Source organism: Meleagris gallopavo, chromosome 6 (assembly GCF_905368555.1).
Source record: "Meleagris gallopavo chromosome 6, MGAL_WU_HG_1.1, whole genome shotgun sequence".
Lineage (NCBI taxonomy): Eukaryota > Metazoa > Chordata > Aves > Galliformes > Phasianidae > Meleagris > Meleagris gallopavo.
In genome coordinates this window covers 29,608,149-29,631,524 of record NC_139409.1, presented here as the reverse complement: position 1 = coordinate 29,631,524, position 23,376 = coordinate 29,608,149, and the positions used below count along the sequence as shown (strand labels likewise).

General features: G+C 37.1%; 1 protein-coding gene and 1 long non-coding RNA gene across 3 annotated transcripts in view; one reads left to right on the top strand and one right to left on the bottom strand.

Moving 5' to 3' along the window:
* MACC1 (MET transcriptional regulator MACC1) overlaps window positions 1-22,508 on the top strand; it is a 30,774-nt gene extending 8,266 nt beyond the window's left edge. The window contains exons 2-6 of one of the 2 annotated variants that reach the window (XM_010712754.4): window positions 3,852-4,556; window positions 10,138-10,252; window positions 12,614-14,652; window positions 16,308-16,496; window positions 21,464-22,508. In XM_010712754.4, coding sequence (XP_010711056.2) covers window positions 12,631-14,652; window positions 16,308-16,496; window positions 21,464-21,673 — 2,421 coding nt within the window. In that variant the 5' untranslated portion in view covers window positions 3,852-4,556; window positions 10,138-10,252; window positions 12,614-12,630 and the 3' untranslated portion in view covers window positions 21,674-22,508. The remainder of the gene's footprint in view (window positions 1-3,851; window positions 4,557-10,137; window positions 10,253-12,613; window positions 14,653-16,307; window positions 16,497-21,463) is intronic. The other variant, XM_010712753.4, reaches the window with a different exon arrangement.
* On the bottom strand, window positions 1,478-19,867 carry LOC146544118 (uncharacterized). Its single transcript, XR_014883878.1, has 4 exons — window positions 19,425-19,867; window positions 15,090-15,143; window positions 4,888-4,922; window positions 1,478-1,906 (listed from the first exon to the last, which is right to left on the bottom strand). It is a non-coding gene; the product is annotated as an uncharacterized LOC146544118 (long non-coding RNA).
* Window positions 22,509-23,376: the final 868 nt, after the last annotated feature.

Genomic DNA, 23,376 nt, shown 5'->3' with positions numbered 1-23,376 from the left:
TGTGGAACAAGGACAGCAAACTTACAAAGATGAAACCAAAAAAATTTCTTTAGGATTGGCATTTGGAAGGTGTTGCTGCATAGATTGAATCCTCAGAGTTAGCACATGGCGGATACCTTCAGGTTTCTAAGTAAGAATGTCAAAACTCTAGAAAGCTACTATAACTGTGGTCTGAATTTCAGTTTATACTTGTACCTGGTTTCAGTTCAAAGTGAACTTTATTCTGCTATCAATGATCAGACTGAAAATGGGCAACTAGCCTGCAGCCCTATGCTGATGGTTGTTCCGTTCTTTCCAGTCTGCTGTAGCCAGTATATGAGGCACTACTGTCATTTTCCTCCAGCAGGCAGAGGTAGCAACCCTTCTGCAAGAACAGTGCCAGAAGAACCTCAATTTGAGATAGTGTATGAAGATTGCCTTTTAAAATAATATATATGAAATTAATTCATCTGTGTCCAGTGTTTAAATATCCTATTGATCCCAGATCAATTTTCTGTAACTTTTCCTTGATAAAAGTAGACTGGTAATAGTCTCCATAGCTGCTTTACTTCATATGCCAAGTGATTATTCTTTTTAGTGAATGGAGCATCATATGGCTGCAGAGATGGTTTTAGATGGCAAATGAGACACAGGACTTTTCTGTGTAAGAAGTCAGTGAGGTCAAAGAACTGCAGCCTTTTGAGACTGTTAGTATTACAAAATACTGAACTTGCTTCATTTATATGGAATGGAAGGTATGTTCAGTTTGTATAAAGTATGAGCCAAAATAAAGGGTTGGAACCTAGATTTTCGCAAAGCTGGACATTGGCTCAATCTTGCAGTAGCTGCTGTATTATTACAGAAAATGAATATACTTTATGTAAAAAATCTAAAACAGGGACAGGACAGAGGGATGAGACTACTGGCTGGAGTTTGTAGTTTTGTTGTTGTTGTTTGTTTTTTTGAGGGAGAGAATTAGGAGGCAACGTACTGAACTACTGTGATCAGGAGTTATTGATTTTCAGCCCTCCACTTCTGTTAGAAAGGCAATAACTACACCAGTGATGAAAAATAGTAAATGAAATATAAATCTGGGCACACATTTGAATCGGTAGAGTATAATCCACAAAATTTCTGAATGAATTTCCTGAAGATTTTCTGTGGGATTATCTGAGACCCATTGTCAGGGATTTCTATATGCTTGGTATTTACTGATGAATTTGTAACAGCATGACTTCAGCCATTATTTTTCTTTGTGGGATCAGCCAAACTTTTATATAGATGAAAACTTCTTCAAGTAAACTGACTAATTTTTGTTTAAGAAAGAATGAAACATAGGGTAATTTAGGGGAAGATTTTTCTGTGCTCTTCCCTCTGCATCTCTAACACTCACTGCTATCGCAAATGCACCTGTGTATGGTTAGGAAGTAAGAAAGTAGCAACAGCTTTGTTGTCTTTTTCTTCTCACCACTGCCATGTTAATGAAAAAGAAGAAAGAAAGTTAAAGTGTTTTATTTGTGGCAAATGGCATGGAAAAATAGAGATGAGTGAAGAAAGTTTCATGAATGGGCAGGCAGCCTCCTGTGTATAGTACCTGCTCAAGCTACTCCTGAGCCACTACAGCTTTCATCTGCTTCATCAAATTTTGCCTTCAGAAGTCAATGATGTTTTCATTGATGGAAGAGCTGGAGCAAGTGGGGGTGGAGGTAGAGTGCCTGTAGCAGCCTAGGAAGTGAAAGCTGGAGCTGTGCTGTTGCTTTTGGAGGTGAGTAGAAGGAAAGGGATTGAGTCAACATAGGAATGTCTGGGCTAAAATATGGCCTTCTATTATTTATCACATGAGTAGTTAATCCATCCATTCAAGAGGTCAGCCAGATGTCGTTGAGGACTTCCGGAATGATTTCTGCCTCTGAGCTCTCCGTGGAGGCTGAAAAAGGAATATACACACTTGATGTGCTTTCAATGGTAAACACGACATGTAGCACTAAAATAATGTGGTTTTCCTGAATGGGAAACCTGGCTTGGCACTGAGGTATTGCATCCATGCTAAGGGTATACATTGCAAGAGGGAAAACTGTTGCTGGAAAGCCAGTTGGACATGCAGTGCAATGGAAAAAATGAAGAACTAAAGAACATAGGGATTGGAGGAAGACGAGAGCTGGAACAACGAGCTCACACAGTGCTTACATTCACTTATTTCTCCCTCTGAAGGATGACTTTGTCATCATTGCATAAAAATGGATGACCATTGGGCATGCTATCCTACTGAGTAGTAAGTAAGAGAAGTATAGGAGCCCTCATCTCTACAGACAGGAACAGATAGTTTAGTCAATGAAATATAAAGCAGCAAGATTTGAGAATTAAATTTAGACACATAAGGGCATGGAATTTTTTGGGAACTTGTTGACTCAAATCTTGAACTCAAATGTTTCCTTAGAATAACATACGTGCAGTCTTCAGCATCACATGCATGTATAAAACTACCAGCAATGTTAAAAGCAGACCTTCCTCTGTCTTCAAATGTAGCACTTCTTAATTCTGAAGTGCCTAGTTTGCTGCAATCAGAGATGGATTATTAAATGGGATCTCACATTATGTGGCAATTTATCTTGCTCTGACTTAATTCTTTTTGCTGGATCATCACCACTTCAGGATCTATCTGGCTCTATTATTTCATATTAATCATATTATTTCAGTAAAAGTATGTCATTTTTAACAATCTATCGATAAATATCTAAGAGTACAATTTGGAGATTAAAATGGCCTTCACTAGTAGAGAAACTACCCATTTAAATATAAATCCCTTTTAATAGAAGTAAGATTTTTTTTTTTTTTCCTGTCAAGAACATTTGTAATTGCTATGTAAAGGGAGTGTCTGCAATATAATGAGAAGTATTGGGTTTGGCTTTTAGAGAACAAAATCTGGTTTTATGAATCCTCCGCCCTTTTTCCCTTCAAAATTACAGTTTCAGCAAACAATATCAAAAATAACTTCAAAATATTGGCAGGTGCAACTTAATGAATGTCCTGTTACCAGCAATGAAGGCACAAATGTTTTAAGTGAAATGACATCTTGCTACCAGAGAAAAAGTTCTGACCAAGTTTTGTGGTCTACAGTTGCCGTAAAAAGCAACAAAGAAAACATGGGCTTTCTGCAGTATACCTTGGAAAGAGTCACAGTGATTAAGACTCTATTGGATGCTCTCTTCTTTATGTTGCTAAAATGCCAAGGACTATTAATCAAGCTCTTCGGTCAAAACAGATCAATGTGTAAAAAAAATAGGTATATGCTTTTTCTTAAAAAAATAAAAATTTAAATCATAATTTGTCAGATACACTATTTGTTCTGTCACATATTCATGTGTCAGTTACACAGTTAGAAGTAAAACAAAATGTAATTTGTGAGTGTGCTGGAGAATGGTTATGCTATGGTTAGGAACTCTAAACTAGATCCATATGACAACATAGGCTGCGGTCTTTCTTCAGGCAATCACCTCATTTTCCTGAAACGAGAGCACTAAGGGATAAAAGTGCCTCAGACAGACATGGGTATCAAGCTGAATTTACTCTGAAGTTCATGTTGCATGTTTTGCTTAGGTATCTTCAGTCTATGGCTGTAGAAAATGTAGGTTCAGTACCCAGGGAGGTATATCAGTTTCACAGCTGGAAATTCAAGACTGGGTCCATGCACAGTGTCAGTCACATTGCATTATTGTGTCTGTTTTAGTTTGGAATAGGAAGAAAATCCTACATGTTTGCAACCTGTCCAGCTAATATAGGTGCTTAAAATCACTCGTTAATGTTGATTCTAATTATAAAGTTAAGAGCTTATAAGCACTGCGAGTGAATAAAACAATGGCCTTTCTCTGCAGGTGGATTCCTTGGTGCTTTGACTTAGTGCCATGAAGAGAGCACAGCTTTTGAAGGATTTCACTTATCACACCACTGGACTAGATGAGACATTTAAATGTTAAAAGTCAAGAGGGATTTTTCCCCTGCCTGTGCTCAGCCCTTCAATTAATTGCTTTTGGGAAACATGTGACTTGATGAAATGCATGAATGTTGGTTCCTAATGAAGAACAAGTTCTCTACTTTTCCTGGATTGGATTTTCTGGAAATTGTTATCCTTTACTTGCGGATAGCAAATATGCTGTTCTCCATATATAACTATAAGAATGTTAAACATTTAGATGTTGCCAAAACCCAGTGTTTGGAATAGAGGAAGCCTCTTATTTTTTATTTTTGTTTTTATGTAGTTATTTTTGTCATGACTTTGTGACTCCAAGACACAGGCATTTTTTTTTTTTTTAAGTGTCCTTTATTATTCTGTCAGCCATGAGATTATAAATCATTTGCTACAGTAAATGTTATTGCTGCTTCTTTTCCCCCCACCACTGCTTCCTGTCCACAAAGAGACCACAGCTTATATCTGTCCCTCTGCAAATTGTCTTTTGGCAATTTGGCAGAGCCTTTTTCCTGGGAAAAGCATAATAAACACTATGCAGGAAAGCTGGAAGTGCTGTCCACGCAGAGGCTGCGTGTAGGTGCCTAAGGCCTCATAGACCCTCCACTGCCAGGTAAGCTGCTCAGTTAAAGACCCCGTGTAACTTCTGCATGTAGCTTGGGAAGGACAAAAAGTCTAATTATCAGAAAAAAGATGAAAGCAAGGGAAAAATGCTCAACACGTTGAATATTTTGGAGGTATCCTGTATTTACAAACTGATCATAACATAAAAGCTATAGCTCACAAGACATACATAGCTAGCAAAAGTTCTGGGGTTCCCAGTTGCTCTCATCCTTCTAAGTTATTAAAAAATACTGATGGTTTAATCCTAGGAAAAAATAGAAGAACAGGATAGGCAGCAAGGCTCTGGTTTACATGCAGAACTCTTTAGATAGAAGCCCTACCTTTGCTGTGCAATATAGCTTATATTATGGTGGCACTGAAACACAAAAAAGAAAAATGCATCATTTAGCAATGGAAATTTATAATCAGATTGCTAAATAAAAGATGCTCCTTACAGAGGGTGTCCAACATCACTTTTGAAGGAATAACTCTTGGGATTACTGTCAGTAGTAACTTGTAAGCCCTGTGAAGTATCTGGGAATGTTTTCATTGGACCTCAAATAGAGAAGAAACTCTGTGCTTCCACAGTATGTTTATTTAAACATGGCACATGAGAATCTGTTGTGCTTGTTTGCTTGCTTGTTTTTATTTAAAAAAACAAACAAACAAACAAAAAAACCAAACCAAAAAAAAAAACAAAACTATTATTGTTTTTAGAGGCTTTTGAGAAGAAGTAAATGAGTTTTTAGAAAAATTAAGGAAATAAATGTGGGAAGTTCTCTGTTCAGAATAAAGAAGTAATATTACAATTTAGTGGCACAAAGTTGGTAACTTTAATTTGTTAAAGATATCCTTACTTTCCATTTTCAGTTCTTTAAAAATTTATTTGGTAATACAGGTGGAAACCAATGTCTATATCTCTCTCTATATATTTTTCTGATACTAAAGAGAAACCATAACTTATTTCAGTGTGGTAGCTGAAACATAAAATACAACATCAAGATTTATCTAAGCATTCTTGAGGTTTCTGGAAAGCAATGTTCCCAAATGCAAGGTTTATAATAAAAAATAAAGGCCATTGCCCTTATGCTTACAACAAGCAATTTAGTAGTCTAGATGTGTGGAATGAAAGGAAGGGTGTGTGCTTTGTAAAGGGAGTGTAGGCACTTTTTGCTTGCATAGTATTCTCCAAACTGGCTAGAAAGCAGCAAGTTCTGGGTAGTGGAGAGCTAAGTGGAGGCTATAAAAAGCACCTAGTGAAGTTGTGGAAATCTACTGAGAGGATGACCCACTTCAGGTCTCGCTCTCTGTTGCACTAAGACTACTAGCTCTGCCCTTTAAAGCTAGCTCAAATTAAGTATTATGAGCAGTGATTATGTCAGTTACAAGCATTACCACACAAAGGTCTGCCTTAAAACCTGGGTTCAGGCAGGAGTGTGAATGCGTCTGCAAATCACATTATCATAATATAATAAGTTTTCAGAATTGAAAAGTAGGTACCAAATGAGTCAACTATTTAAAAACAGAATAAGTTAGTAGATATATCAATTGAAAACATTTTCTTATCATTATAGGCAAAGTGACAGGTAATAGGATGATACTAAGGCACTAACATTGCTGCTGCTAAGTCTTGGTAAGTTAGCTTAATATATGGTTGAGATCTTTAGTTTGAACATTAAAAGCTACTGCTTTCTCAGTACAGAATGAGATACAGATGCAATTCTTTAACTGTCTCACATATCCTAGGCTGACAGTAAGATGAAGACTGTATCACATCAACTGAAAACTTTGCTCGTTGTTCTGTACTACCATTAGCTACATTACCATAGTTCAGCCTTGTGGTCAAGAGATTGGTAGGCTCATATCCAGTGACCTGTCTGCAGACCATGAGTACCAAGGGACTATTGTTATATGACCCATTGATGTAACTGATATTCAGTTGCAGACATGTTAATCTATATAAAGCAGAAAGTGTTTTAGATTTTTATGATGATGTGTGGTACCTTCTGAAACCACCCCTCTCCTCTGTTTTGCCTTCTCTTTAGAAATCCTTTTCTTCTTTTCATTTGTTAGAATTTAAATGATTCTGTGCACTTAGTTAGGTCAGGAATACTGTACTTAACACTGACAAAAAAGACTTGCACCATTTTCAGAATTATACTTGTAAGTCTAATAATATAGCCTCTGCAACTAGCAAGTCATCATCCCTCATGACAGCTGCGTGAGCCTGAGGAATGTATTACAATCTCCATCACATGCTTGCGTTGCTTGTCTTGTCTTTGCAAATGACAAAATTCATCCTCTGGATGTAGAGGCCATGAATCATTGTGAATAGTGCCTGACTATCACTACATGTGCGAGGAATTTGTGGGGTGACACTGCCACAGTAGAACTCTGCTGCTAACACAGACTCTTCTTGCAGGTGGCCAAACAGGGCTAAGGTTGAATGAAAGGCATATTGCTGGTGTCTCACTCTGGGATGCTGATACTTTAAAAACACAAAGGAATGTGTTCTGTCTTGTTTTTGAGGGCAGAGGCAGTGGGGAAGTGTTTGCTTTTGGGCTTTCTTTATTTTTTTCCTCACCACTATTTTAAGCACAGCAGGACACGTTTTCTTTGGTAGTGACTCTAGAGGAAGAAAAAAAATGCACTTGAATTTTAAAAAACCTGGAAGACATTTCCAGAGGCATTGCATGCAGCAAAAATGCTGTTTGCAGCAAATCTGTCTCCTGGCTTCTCTGAAAATTTCAGTTTTCTACCTGAGACTTTCCACTCCCTCTAGTGTGCTTTCCTTCCCTTGTGACAGTCTGCAGCATGCCTACCAGGAGCACTGTGGCCCTGCTTTTCCTGCCCCAATGGGCTGAGGCAGGGCCCTCCAGGCTGTAATAGCAGTCTGCACCCAACTAACTATTTCTTTCTCTCATAGGAAAAAGTGTCATGTCTCTCTACAGTCATGTTTGCTCTCTGGTCACCACCGTAGATGATCTCTTTCCAACTTCTTTACTTCTTCATTTCCTGCTCACTTCACGCTGTGAGCTGACATACTATCAGTCAAATAATTCTCTGCACCATTAAGTACTTGTCAGGTTACATCTTTCTTACTCAGCAGCTACCATAAATGAAAAGCATAGCTTCTGTTTCTTTCCATATATAATTCCCTCTTTCTGCAGCAAAGGTTTTTCATAATTTTTCCCTTCGCTCCTGTTCAGCATAGTTTTTCATCCCATGTGCACTGATCTCTCCTCTCGTGCAGATGATTGTTCATTTGTATTTACTGAGGTAAGTTTCTAATTAATAGGGCTGTCCTATCCAAAGTTTCTGTAAGGATGCTGTTTTATCACAGAATTTACGTACAGGGAAGGGGAAGCACTGGGCTTTCTTATTTCAAGAGTTTGATACAGCGGCACTGTGAGTTTAAGCACTCCCAGCACTAAGGCTGAAACACAGAAGAAATGGGATCCAGCCCTTCTGTCAGATCATGTCACTGTACTCAGGAAGCACAGCACACAGTACCCCATGGTATGTGCACGGCTTGTCCTTGGTATTTCCCACATCCTGTGACATTCTGACCAAATGTGTTCAATGTTTGCAAACAAACATCTGTCTTGTCCCCCTCCCTCCTCCTCTTTTTGGCTGGCCTGAAGATACACCTAAATAACAAGGGCTCCCTCATCGTGAGAGAGAGGCCTTATTTTTGAGTTTGTTTTTCCTTTTCAGTATCTGTCTCTACTGTCTCTGTGCCAGGCTAGTGGTAAGGTTTTAACGAGTTCCCAGAGGAACCTTTTAGGAACTGGCTTATTCTTTCTGCAGAAGTTTGTCGTGTGTATAAGATTTCAATATGCAATCTTGTTCTTATGTCTCTGACAATATGCACCCACTGTGTAAGAGATTTGTTTTTCTTTCTCCCTCTCCCTTCCCCTACGGGTTCTTATTTTAGTTTTTCTGCAGCTACTTGCCCTATCTTGCTCTATCCTCATCTTAACTTACTGCATCCCCATTCAAAGAGCTACTGAAATACTTGTTCTTTTTATTAACTATTCAAAGGACTGTTCTTAGATTAATATGTCAATAAATCATCAGTCAGAGTTCAGTGCTGACAATGCATATGCTGATGCTACAAGAAGTAGACTTTCTTTTTGTAAAATTACTAGGAATTTAAACTATGGATACCAACATAATGTCTCTACAGTCGAGACTGGTGATTAAACACCCCAAATCCCTGAAATGGAAATCTGAGATAAAAATCTGGCATTCTTCTACAACATTTTCAGTTCTTCAGCATTTCAAGATGCAGCAGCAATGAAAAACATTTACTCTGTAGGAAAGCAGATACATTATCAAAGATACTGCCCTTTACAGCAGATGGTGATAATTTTATACACATATGCGATGTCAGCTGTTGGAATTACAGTGTCGGGGTAAAAGAGGCATTTTAGATTTGATTTTGGTATGTCATTAACAGCAGAAGCTACAAACTATGAGTGTTGGAGGCAAGTTTCCACTGTTATCTGAAATCAGCCTTTCTAAAGCTGAAGGCTGAGATTTCTGATAGCAGGAACGTTAAAGTGCGTGCAGCCCCATGACAGCAAAGCCACTGGCTAGCTGTCAGCCTTAGCCTGACATCAGCCTTCCATCCTGCCTGAGTGCAAATCAGCATCTGATCAGATGGCCATTTGCTGAAGGTAGCCATTGTTGTAAGAATAAAAGGTACCGAGTTACATCTGCAGTGGAAAAAAATCACATCTTTAGCCATTGCACTGTGCACAATTGAAACAGTCATCCAGCTTCCAGTTTCTCATTCAGTAATTTTCTAGTATAAAGCGTACTTCTTTTTTCCCATAATTCACCTACTGGAATTGATTGATTTATTTTTTTTTTTAATAACCACAGCAAAACCTTCCCCAAGGCATTTTTTTCCTCTTTTTAATCACAATAAAAACACGATCTGAGGGCTGCAATTTCTGTTGAAGTGGCAGGCTGTAGTACTTTAGAGTCCTGTACAAAGCTAACTGTTGCTATATCCTGTGGATGCACCACAAAAAATCTGTGGTTTTCCCCGTCCCTTTCCCTTTATTTATTTATTTATTTTTAAAATTCCATGTGTCTTAATGGTTTTACTAGCGTCATTTACAACAGTATAGGGCTGGAAATGTTCCATGTTACTTGACAGAGGAATGAACAGACCTAGATCTTCTCCTTCAAAGTTTCTTGTCAAGTTTAACTGAAAATAGGAATTGAGATGTTTATTATTATTTTTATAAAGTTTTTATACAAGACACTCATAATGGAAATTACTGTATAATTGGCTCACTTCTACTTGCAAGACATTTAATTATGTGATTTGTTTGTTTTCCCCAATTGCTGGGGTGCTGCACTGTACTGTAGCTGTTACATCTGGTGCTTTTGCTATAAATTAGACAGTGAGACTCACTCAGGACCACAGTGCTCTCGGGCAAACTCCATAAATTAAACCATAATGTCACTTACAAAGTTTTTTCGTTTATTCTATCGCAGGAGCAAAACTCAACTATTCTTCAACAGTTTCCTCTTTTGCAGCTTGCTAATGTTTTACACATTCAACTGTTTCCTAGGAGGAAAATGCTTCCAGTAGTGGAACAGCCTCCCTCCATAACTCAGAGATTCCGCGGAGCAGGTCAGAGGGCGCTCTGATTGATGTGGATGACCGGATACCTTCAGCCACTTACAGTATGCCTCTACTGCTGTTTTCTCGATTAAGGCTGTCCTCCTCAAGCCTGTACTTCTACAAAACTTTTGATAGTGTTAAGAGCTACAGCTACCCTCTAAATCCCTGTACAACAGTTGTATTGTTTGTTTGTTTTTCTTGTATTACTTGTGTTTTGTCAGCTTAAACCATAATGGCTGTCCTTGGAGTCAGAGTACAGGTTTTATCTCACTGTCCCCTAGGAGAAACTTGCCAGCATAAAAGAAGTTCCCTGTCATGGCAAATATGGTTCAGTCAGGTTAGGAGGAACCATTATCCTCATATGAATAAGTGCTATTTAGGGTGTGCTCTTGGGGATGGAGATGGGGGGAGAAGAGAGAAGTCTTAACCAAACTTCATTAATTTAGGGTTTCTTTAAAATACCAGAAATCTGAAAAGGGAATTTTGACATTAGCCTAGCTTAACAACTTGAGTTTTGGACTGTAGAAAACTTTGGATTGAATGTCATCCGTTAATTTGAGTTAAAACCAGAGTTACTTTAATCTCACTGTTATTTTAAACCAAAAGTTGAGGTAATGTTCCCTTTCAAAAGGTAGACCTCTTAATTTTTGTCCAATTACAGATATGACTAATGGCACAGCTTCACCCAGCTGTACAAGCTGGGGGGTAGGAATGATTTCCTTGCCAACCTACTGCACTTCGGTAACTTGTACTGCTAGCTTAGTATGCGAAAGACTCCACCCTAACAAAATGAGCTCTGTCAGAGCTTTCTGCTTAGACTTCTGTGGAAACATACCACTTAAGAAGATGGAGTCTAGGACATAAACATATGTATATATATATAATATATAAATTTATAGAATTTTACTTCAGATATTATTATTATATTTTTTAATGTGATGTTTCTACTGTAATAGCATTGAAATGCAGGGAAAGCTTTTGGACACTGGACAGAAATGAAAGGCCAATTGGTGATTGAGCAGCCAGTCTGGTGGCCTTGCGCTTGTTCCTGCTGGCAGCTCCTTTCAAAGAGTCTGGTTGAGACAATGCTAGAGCCTTCCAGATGGGCAGCTAAGAACAGATAATTTCCATTTTGGTTCTTCTCATTTGGGATTTTACTGGAACTGTGGAAAAATTTCACTGTTCAGGCTTTTTGTCACAGTTCACGAAAAATTGGAACTGAAAAGTACAGTTTCAGTTCTTTTTTTGGCTGAGTGCACTGCCATTCCTGTGCTTCAGCAATAATTAATAACCTTGAAAACTTCTATGGGAAGTGTAATAATGAAGAATATAGACATGCTGAATGAATAGAAATGCTGAGTTTTACCTCTAAAATTAAAATCCCTTATAGGATTTTAAGCAAGTGCAAAGAAAGGATGCTATAACCTCTGTATAGAATAGTGACAAACTACTAGTGACAGAAACCCTTATTGAAAAAGAGACTGTTGCAGGAAGTGTGAGTTGATCAAAATATAAGCCATCTTTTGTGAACTGTTATTAATATAAAATATTAGGGCATTTTATAGTCACAGCAAATAGAAGTTAATGATGAGTATTCTTATAAAAACACATTTAAATATCAATTATATAGCTTTATTTGTCTATTTACATTTTATTTACTATTTATTTGTTTACTGAAGGTTGGACTAGATGATCTCAATAGTCCTTCTGAATCTGAATGATTCTAGGATTCTATTATTCTATTTAAATGCAATCTCAGAAAAACTATTTGCCACAAAATAATTTCTTTCTGAATTTCAAACTGTAAAAAAATCATAGATTATACTAATGAATTTTTAAAAGAAAAGCTGGTAGAACAAATTCCACTCACACTGAGATAAATTGTAAGAGTGCTGACATCAATTAAATACACGTGCTCTAACATGAGAAGGAATCCATACTGTTCACAGTGTCTGAAAAATGAAACAGTGGTTGCTTAATTTTTGCATAGAGATATTCACAAAAGAAAGAAACTCATAGAATTTTGTAGGAGACCAAGGATTACTGAAATGTAGTGGCTTAAACCTTATGGGATCTTAGCATGCTTAATACTAATTAACATTTCTTGTTCATAGTAATCAGAACTTTGCAGAAGATTTTTAACATCTTTCAGTGCTGATTTGTTAGTACTATTATTATTAATGAAAAATTCTTAATGCTACTTAAAAGCATTGATAGTCAATATTGATACTCTTTAATGATCTGAAGTAAAAACATACGAATATATCCCTTGACAATTTGATCCATATGCATTTTAAGATGATAAATTTGGACACCTGTCATCATTTTAAGAGTGTTGGTTGGAAACTAATGGAATGTCTCAAGTTTCTGTGATCTAGGAAATACTTGGTGGTTATTTTTTTTTCTTTTCTTCTCTTAAACAGATGTCAATGAAAGCAAAATGGATTTGGATATTGAGTGGTCTGATCTGTTCAAACATACCTATACTATTTCCAAGACTAACCCTTTCTGGAATGAACTGTCATCCTCCAATCCTTTTGTACATGACATAGCTGCTTCCAATAGAAATGAAAACAATAAATACTTTTCTGTTTTGAAAGAAAAGTCCTATTTGTTCTCTAAAGTTTCTAGCGACAGGGATTCTTTGGCTTCCTCAGGAGATGAGCTAAATATTGACTGTCTTCTAAGAAAGAGCTCAACAAGAAGGTCTGGACGATCCAAGAGTGTCTCTGACTTCTTGGATATTATTGATATCCGAAGATCTAATCCTCATAAGCCAACGCTTCAAAAAACTACAGTTTCTGACATGACATGCCTTCAAATTGACCGTGAAGCCTACAAAATGGCTTGGTTGAGTCACCGACAACTCACTCGGTCTTGCCTAGATTTAGAAGCCATGAGCCATAGTCCTGGATGGGCACAGACGCAAGCTGCAGACATTCATGTAGTTTGTAAACTGAATCATGAAGGGGGTTCAGTACAGCTACCTGACTCTGATATCAATGTTCACGTCCCTGTAGGTCATGTATTACCTGGAGAGTTCCAAGAAGTTGGTTTAAGGGCTATCCTTAACCCTCCATCGTCATTTAATAATGAGCTGTCTAGCACTGTAAGTCCTCTGATAGAACTTACATTGAGCAACCTCAACACGAAGGAAGCTATTTTCCTAGAAGTGAAAGTTGCAGCTAAAGTGAAGAATGATCCTCTCAGTCAAGTTATGAGTGATATTGTGTGTTTTTTTAGTCTTGATAAAGAAGGGCCTTTTAAGAAGCTAGAGAATTGCTACACTTACCAAGACACTATACAAGTGAAGCTATCAGACCTAAGTCACGTGATGTATACAGTGATTGCAGTACAGGCAAACAAACTCCAGCCTCCAGCCACTAACGTCTGGGACTACATTCATAGAACTGTCTCAGTTGGAATTTATGGTCCCAAGTATATTCATCCATCTTTTACAGCAGTTTTTGCAGTGTTTGGTCATAACTACATTCCAGGAAAACTTACTATTTGTGATATAAAAAAAGGAGGGAAAAATATGCCCCCTGTAGTGTTTCAGCTGTGGGGAAAACATACATTTCTGCTTGACAAGCCCCAAGATCTAAACATTTCTTTGGTATCCTGTGATCCAGATTTTGAAGTGAAAGTGGAAGACGAAGGCAAAAATATTAAAGAGGAGGAACTGAAAACTGGTGAAATGGTCCGCCAGCAATTCCTGTTTTCCATGCTAGGATGTAGGGAGATGCATTTCTTTGTTTTTCTTGTTCAGATTAAAGTCTCAAAAAGTAGACAAATAACACAATTCCATGTTACGACTCCTGATCCAGCTCCAAAATTAAGTGGAATTATCAGTAGGCCACAGCGCTTACAAAAACGCAAAGAAATCAAGTCTGCACCTTTGCTTTTAATACCAACAGTTAAATACCCAAAGTTTCAAGACAAAATTTTGAATGTTAATACTTATGGAGTAGCTTTGAAAACTGTGCTACGTCAAAATAAAATTGACTACTTGCTGGAATATTTTAAAGGAGACACAATAGCACTTCTTGGTGAAGATAAAGTAAAAGCCATTGGACAAGCTAAGATAAAAGAGTGGTATGTAGGAGTTCTCAGAAGAAAGATTGGTCTTGTACACTGTAAAAACATAAAAGTGATTTCTAAAGAGCAAGCTATGGACACAACTGACAGCGAACTGACAACCAGGAATCTTGTTGAACAGATTACATTGCCATTTAAAAAACTGACTTACATCTACTCAGTAGTTTTATCTACAGTATCAGAGAGTGTTTATGACTGGAGAGCTTTGGCTGAGGTGCTAGGATATTCACATATATCTTTGGATGACTTTAATGAGGTACATGGTGATAAAGAATCAGACAGAGTTGCGCATGTTGTAAAGAGGCTAAAGGAAGACTGCCATGCTAACAAAAAAAAGAGACTATTCCTTTATGAGCTCATTATTGTAAGTATTGCATGAACTAACTTGGTTGTTGGGAATGCATTGCCAGGAGGCTAGTCAGTAGTAACATGAACAAGAAAATGTTGTCCTATACCTTCACAGGAACCTTTACAAGCCTGAACATACTTTTGCAGATAATTATAGATGGTAAATGCATCCAGACTCTTACGAAAAATAATACTTTAATCCATTTATTTTAAATAGCATTCTGTAAACATACCAGAAATCTTGCTCATGTAGTATGTTGACAGGTCATGGTTGAAGTAGTTTTGTCTTTTGTCACTGTCACAAATCAATAGTAAATTATTTACCTAAGCAATTCACAGTCCTAATTAGAAGCAATTAATAACCACACAGTGGGAGAACTGTTATAGCATTTCTGCCATAAGATGCATGTCTAAGATTCATTATATTTTTAAAGCAAGGGAACTGTGACCTACCTGTTTGTTGAAGACAAGATTTTCAGTCCACATTTGACAGTTTCAGTGTTGTAGCTGCAGAAGGAAAACATAGAAAATATTTTAGAATTTATTTTCTGTGGTAGCAATTTATATGAGGGCTGGTCTGAAAGTAATGCCTCCTATTTTATTATGTTGGCCCATAAAGTCAGAGGAAGATGTTGGTGGTATGGCAGTAAAAGTTGAACTTTCCTGGCAATATTCCATTAATAAAATCCATTTTATTACCATGTGACAGATGGCAGCAGAGGGGCAGTCCACTTTGCTAAAGTGTAAAGGGTGTTGGTACTATATACTACTATTTCTCAGTAGAGTGACTTCAGTATATTATTCTAGTTGGGCACTAGTATGGGAGAATTTTGTATCCTTATTGACTATTTTTTGATAAGCTACACTAGACAAGGTCTTACCTACCAAAATTTGTACTGTTTCAAATAGGATTTCTATGGAACATTTTCAACTAAAATATACAAGTAGCTGTTTTCAGGCAAAAAGCTTGCTATTGTATAAAAAAATCAGTATCTGAACACCGAGGAACTTTTCTGGTTTTCGTTCTTGATATTGTTCTGGCAAGCCAATATTTTCTGTGGAACATCTTTCTGATAAAAAAATTAATAACCGCTACCCATTTTCTCATTAGCTCTTGAGGAAATAAGTAAGAAATGAGAATGCAGCCTTTCAGGACTTTGCTCCTGGAAACATGTTAATTCACTTGCTCTTGAAAGATCATTTGGCATGGGGACTTTCATTTTCACATTTCTGTGTGATGATTGGCAAATTTTCCATTATATGAGAGGAATAAATCAAAGGGTGCTGGCCAGTGTAATCAGTGTTCTAGAAAAGCAGTAGACTAAGGACCACATCTTAGTGCAACAGTACTTTAGTTTCAGTTTTAAGTTCCATGTCGTACTCTAGGATAATTTGATAGCCCAGATATTTTTGTTGTACAAAAATATTTTGCCTTCAGGATCCCTTAGCTGGGCAATATCCATGTGACACCAGAACGCTGAAGCAGCTGAATGCCAGCCTAATTTTTTCTTAAGCTTGTGGGGAGCTTTCCTATGAAATTATGGGCAATGCAGTTTTATTGGAAAAATATTTGTCAGCTTAAAAATGTAGACTGGTCTTTGAAGACAAATGATAATGATGTTTGTAGGAAGTTCCTTTTCAAAGGGACATTAATGAAAATGATTGTTGCAGGCACTTTTGAAAATAGATTGCCAGGGATTAGTGGCCCGTCTTACCCAGGACACCATCATTTTGACATCGGCTGTGAAACTTGGCAAATACTGGCGGGAGCTCGCAGAGAAACTAGCCCGACTCACGAAGCAGCAAATAGAGGCTTATGAGGTACCCCATCAAGGGAAAAGTGGAGCAGTGGCTCTGGAGGTAAAGTTCTGGGTAATGCAGTGTGCACGCTTGCTCCTTTCCAGGGACCTTTCTTCTTCCTTGTTGTGTGTAATTTTTTCCTTTTATAGTTACTGCCTCTGTATTTAGTTTGTAATCTCTTCAGGGCAAGAAATTCTCATCAAGTTTTGTTTACAATTATTTAGATTTTCCTTTGAGGCCAGTTGTAGAGTGTTGTGCCAAATTAATTTGCTGCAGAGATCCAGGTATCTCTCTATCTTGAGTTTCAAATCTTTACTTTCCATCCCAAGGGCCACTTTCTATCCCTTATTGACTTGCCATCTCATTTTTAGTCTTGCTCACTCCTCTCTTTCTCTTTCCCAGCTGCTGTCATTTCAGTTGCAGTAAGGAAGACCATCCAGTTCTTGCAGTGAGCCCCTTCAAATCACCTTTAGTACAGCTTTTTTTCTCTCCACTGAGAACAAGCTTAATTCTACTATACTTCCCTCTTCTTCGTCTGTGTCAAATTTGTCACCATCAAACTCAGACAAGGCAATCTCTTACACCAATTCCACCTCTGTCCTTTTATACAAACATGGCAAACCCTGTTTTAATTGGATGGTTTGCCATGTAGCTCATATTTGTTGTAAAAGCACTCTGGTTAAATAGAAGTATGACTTCTAAATAAAAGTCAAGTTGTCCTCTCAGATGTATTTTAGTGTGTATACAGTCAAGAGGCAATTTAGGCACCTAAGTATATCTCTAGTGCTATTTGAAGATGCTCAGAGGTATCCATAGCATCCATGCAATGTGACAGATATGTCATAAGACTTAGGTTGGCCTCATGCCCAAACCTCTGAGTTGAGGGCCAGCCTATATTCCTGACACACCTTAGCCTGGGCAGCCAACTTTCTTCCTACATTTCTCTGCTTTCTATATCCACTGTATCCTACAGAGTTATGTGCCAACAACTGATAGTTCTCAGACTGGGTTTAACATTGAACATTCTCTTAAGTATATCACTGAATGTTGCTCAATGTGACTTTTCTGTTTGGACTTTGGCATTCAGGATTGACTCTCCATTTGCCTGTAATATCCTCTGATTATTGCAGGTAATGCACATTATCCAATCTGAATCCCTTTTCTGTCACTTCTTGGTACCTAACAAATTGCTTCTATTTGCCATTCATGCCTTCACAGCAGCTCAAGATATTCTTTCTTCCTTTTTCTTTCCCTGTAGCTGATTCTCCCTTATTCCTGTTGAGCATATTTTCCTTTCTACAACCTAATTCCATTGAATCTTTAATCTCAGTCTTATCTGCGTTATGATTACCGTCAAGAGATTTCTGCTCTGATCATTAACCACCGATTCTTACTCACTCTGAATGCCCTGCTCCAGCTCCAGACCCATATTTGACTCAGATGCACATTTTGATTCACATACAGTGTTCTTCATTTACTGCAAAATTCTATCATTTCTTCTCGAAAACATTTCCTGCTCCACTAATCTTACTATTCTCTTTGAGATATTTCAAGGCTTTGCTTTGTTTGGTTGTTCTGGACACATTACTTGTGCATGGATGTGCATTTCTCCTTAAAGTTTTTGTTATTATGAAACTCTACCAGTTGCTTGACTACTGCTCTCTTTCCAGTGGGAAAAAAGTCACCTTGTTATTAGCTCTATTTTTGCACTAGTGTGTGAATGACTGTCACTTCCATTTTTAACTTTTGTAGTGTCTTGTCTAACTTCTTAGACTTTTGTTTTACTTGCTAAGCTTCCTTTGTTTGACAAAATCACAGCTCTCTTGAGCGAGAATTATAGAGCTTATTATACCTGAGCAATGTGTGTCTCCACTGGCCTCCACGGTATTTGGAAATCCTTCCTTAGCTACCAGACAGTAGAATCAACATAATCTTAAAACACTTCTTTCAGCATGTGTACAATGTATATACACGCACATATATATGATATTTACTTTGTTATATACATATTTACTTTGCCTCAAATATATAGGTATTATATATCCATCTATGTACATTCCCACCTAATATAAATCATAGTATAATAAACCACCTACAAGATTCTCCACCTTCCCATGACATCATCTTATGACTGAAGATAGTACAGTCAAGTTCTACATATATCTATTATATAAAGCCAGTAACAGATCTCTGAACTTCTCAGTGGTCTAGTGAATTGAACCTCTGTATTCAGAAAACAGTACTCTGCTTATAAAATTTCTTGTTTATCTTCAGTGGGAGTGCCTATGTGGGATGCAAAATGAATATAGCTAACACAGTGTAAATTCATACCTGTGTGGGAAAGACCCCATGATTTTTACCAGGCTAGTGTTAGTCTGATTATTTACTTCAGAATGGTTGCTGTTCGTCATGTTTACTTAGAAGCTACAAAAGAAACACCATTAAAATAATCTTATCCTGGAGTTTACCAATTGAAATGGCTTTTTTTTGTTGATAGTAGTTGTTGGTATGTAAGTGAAAAAATAAGAAAAGTTGAAGGAGTAATGATTCTGACTAATTACTAATTACTATTGTCTGAAAACATTAACCAATTCATTAATCAAGGACTATTCTCCATCACAAGGATTGATTGGCCAAAAAATGTTTCTATTTCTAATTGGAGTATTTTTCTTAATGGGAGAAATCTTCTCTCGGATGATCACAAAGACAAATTGAGGTGCATACAATTGATGCCTTGCTTTTGAAGTGCTTTTCATCAGTAGATTCCAAACCACTTTATGGAGAACGTAGGTATCATTATTATCTACTCAGCAGAGGTAGTGGGAGCAGAGGGAAAAACCAGGCGCGTAGCTGAGATGTGATTTGCCCAGCATGCTGCAGTGATTTAATAGTTTGCCTTAAAATTCTGCTTTGTTGAAATTCAGCAGTGTCAAACCTGATTTAGTTTAGCTGTTGCGTTAGAGTGTGTGATTGTGGAGAAGGACCTACCTCAGAAGCCTGGTCTGCAGTATTAGTTAGGTGTGATGAACATGTGGGTTACTGCCTCGTTGCATTACAGATGATCAGTTCATAAAGTTTCTGATTGTCTACAGTTTTCTTTCGTCCTGCAAAAAAAAAAAAAAACATCACTTGAGGAAAGCACGGTTTGTGTTTTAGGCAATTCTCTGATTGTGCAGTGTCAGACTGACCTTCAATGTAAGTCAAAGCATAGCATCTTTTAATACTCCCTGTCTTTTTGCATACTAGTAAGGATTGCCAGAGAAGGGCTGTCCCCTAATCTTTCAAATAGCCTGGTCCAGCAGGCTATAAGAAAAGGAAGCAGGAGACAGAGAAAGGACATAGCCAGCAGTAGAATATCAGGAAATCCCAGTTTTCTTGTTGGCTATGTTGCTTATCAAGCTAGAAGAAAGAATAAAGAACCTTAAAAAGCTTAAATGACAAACTTCACCCAAAGCATTGGCAACTATCTTATGGCTTAAACTAAAGGTAGAAATCAGACTAATCAGACTGTGAGGCATACTACCAGGGAGATTAATTGTATGGATTTTTGCATTGAAGGATGAGGAGAAAGGCAGTAGAAGATCAGGGAGATGTTGACAGAAACTATAGTAAAGTTAATATTTGAGTAAGTTAGGAGTTCTTAGCCCAAATATGGAGGATAGTTCAGAACCACAGGCAAAGGAATTTCCTCCAGCTACTTGTTTTCTTAAATGATCAAATAAATAGAGCTCAAAGTAAGGAGGTGGAGCTTTACATTGTCTATTGCAGATTCATATGACAAGATATTGAAGAAATAACCAATTTCCTTCTGAATTATCCTTAAGAAATATGGCAATTGTTTTACCATTAAAAAAGGGAAAAGGATTTAAAAATCCTTTTAGAATTAAATGATTTCTGGTCACTTCTGTGTGTTTATATATATCTATATGCATCAGTTCATGTGCTTTTATTACTATGGATAAGTGTATTTTTCTCAAAACACCATAGAACAGTACTATTTAGGAAAGTGAAGTGTTTATTTATGGCTTTGTGTGTCATCCATACAACTGATAATTAAATTGCTCTTTGTTTGCAAAACCTCTGTTGCCAATGAGAAAAAGGGAACTAGTTGTGTAAGTTAATTTTCAAAAGCAGCAGATGGGAAGACAAGCTTTCTGTTTGTAAACAAAAGCAAACTTGCTCTGTACATCAGCACTTTGAAAGACGCAAATCAAGCTTGGTATCTGAATCATGCTTCCATATCTGCATTAATGCCACAAGGTAAATGACAAATTACAGCTGGGGAAGACCTACTTCATATTTGGTAGGCATAAAATAATTAAACATATTCTAATTTGCAATAAGGAGCACTGGTAACTTGTTTTTTCTTACATATATATTTTTAATTTTAGTTTTTAAAATAGCATGCCCTAATTTTAAGAAGTTAATTATAAAAACTTTCGATTTTCCTGCGCTTTGAGCAGTTTTATTTGTCTGCTTCTGTTTTGTTTTGCTCTATTAGTAGGCAGATCTTTCTGTTGATATCACCTGAAAATATTTTTGTGTAGGTAAGAACTATATTTAAACGTTCCAGACTTCATAGGGGGACAGTGGAATCTTGACAAAGTGGGGCTTTAACCACCAAAAGCACAAGTCAAACTCTAAATGGGGAAATTGCTGTTGGGTGTATATGTTTCAAAAATGATCAAGGGGAAAAGCATTTTCCTTCTACTCTTGTGCCTTTAACTTTACTTTCACATATAGATGTGTATTGACTTTGTGATAGTTATCTGAATGAAAACTTTATCTTTCTCTTATTATTCCTCTGAGAATTCTGCAATTTCATATCAATGAAGTACAAAAGGTTCCTGGATTTTTTAATGAATATGCCTTATATAATAAAGCATGTCAGTGTGGCTGGGGATCAAATAATTATTTTTCTTCTTTCTCTTTTCTCTGACTGTTGCAAAGATTTTGCTTTTTTTTTTTTTTCTGCAATAGTTCAGTTTCTGCAATTAAGATTTCTCATACTTCTCCCTTATTTGCAGATGATGTGGAAACCTGCATATGACTTTCTCTACACGTGGGCTGCCCATTATGGAGACAGCTACAGGGATGTCTTACAAGATCTGCAATCAGCCTTGGATAAAATGAAAAATCCAGTAACAAAACAGTGGCGAGAGTTAACTGGAGTGTTGATTCTTGTGAACTGCATGGAAGTTTTGAGGGCAAGTGCGTTCTCCAGAATGGAGGAGTAAAACCAAACTATCAAGATACATTTTTGGAAAATCTAGAAACTGTACTGTTATCTGTATTTCGACAGAGCTTGCAGAGTAGGGCTAAATGCTGCTGGTGTTGAGTCTAGTCCCATGGTTCTCAGCTATAGCCATTCAAGATTGCCAGGCCTTGCTCACAGCTACTGAGGAAGTAAGAAAAGGGTGAAGTCAAAAATGACTTGAATACTACAGGCTTTCTACAGGGAGCTATTTCTGACTGCACTTATTTCTAGGTGGGAATTAGTTCTAGAAACAGAGCAGTGCATGGATGAGTGCAGCCCATGGGGCATATGTTTACATTATTTTCACTGGGGCATTAAAAACTAAATATTTAAAACATTTTAAAAGCTGTCCCAAATCTTTAAGAGAATATGTACAGGATAACCTAGAAAAACTAGGATTCTTTGTCCTAAACTGGGACAAAATTAATCTTCTTCCAAAAGAGTAATTCAATAGTTATTTATACTTGGAAGCAAAGGCTTGTGCAGTGCATTCCTTCCAAAACAGCTTTTGGTTCATTTTATGGAGTCTTAAAAAGAGACAGGCAATGTAGTAGTCAAGGTCAGTTGGTTTGTTGATGTAACTCTAAAAGGGTTATTTTTTTGTGTGTCTAGAAATAAAGGAAGCTTTCTTGGTGTACTCTGTCCTGATCATTTGCACACTTTTCCTCTGTTATTGTTAATTAGGAAAGACTGGCTTAATAGATATAAGGGCTGCAGACTGTTTATAACCTCTTCTGTTGATCATTCTTTTCTACCTTACTGTATGAGGAATATGAGTGATGGCTATAAATTAAAAATAATTAAAAAAAAAAAAAGCAGTAGGGTGCTTTCTAGAATTTTTTTTTTTTGCAGCAATTAATTTTCCTTAGTCATATGCTCTGTAAAGAACCCTACTTAAACATCAATAAAAGTCTTGCAATTACTAGGTAGTTTATTATAAATACAGAAAATACAGGCTGAATAATAGCTACAGACTAACCAACGTGATTGCAATTATTATTTTTTATCATAAGCTTCTAAATAAATTTTTAGTTAAGTAGAAGCTTCAAAATGTTAAAGCCATTTTAAGCATCTTTAGCAACATTCGTTCAGAAACATTAGCATATACTCATGACAGCTGGGAGAAAAGAAATCTGGGTTCTGTCATCCCTTGTTGACAAGACAAAGCCAAATTCTTTCTGGAGTATCATAAAGGAGTAACATTACAGTTAAAAATCTGTGCTCCTGCTATTTTCTTAGATGATCTCTACTAACAAGGAAGATTTTGTGATTCTAAAACCAAATAGCATGTGTAAACATTTTTCTTCCCCTCCTCTTTCTTCCAACCTGCTTTCTTTTATCGTTTCTTTAAGCTTTCCCATTGCATTCATAGCTCAGAAGAGTCTGAGGAAAGAGCTCTTGCTCCAGTAACCGAAAAGCTCGCTCAACAAAAGTCCCTTACGCATGAAGGCATGACTGAATTAGCATGCATGCAAATCATTTGGCTTCAGTGGACTTGCTCTTGATTTGCAATAGATTGAGGGATTCAGACTACGGAGCATTAGTTGTCTTTGTTTATCAATGAAACCTGGAGAAAAAGGATATAGATTGTTGGAATTTCCTGTTGTTTGAGTTGTTAGCACCTATTTCGTCTTCTCTAGTTTTAAAAAGAGCTGCAAAGAAAGTATAAAACACGTTCTCTTG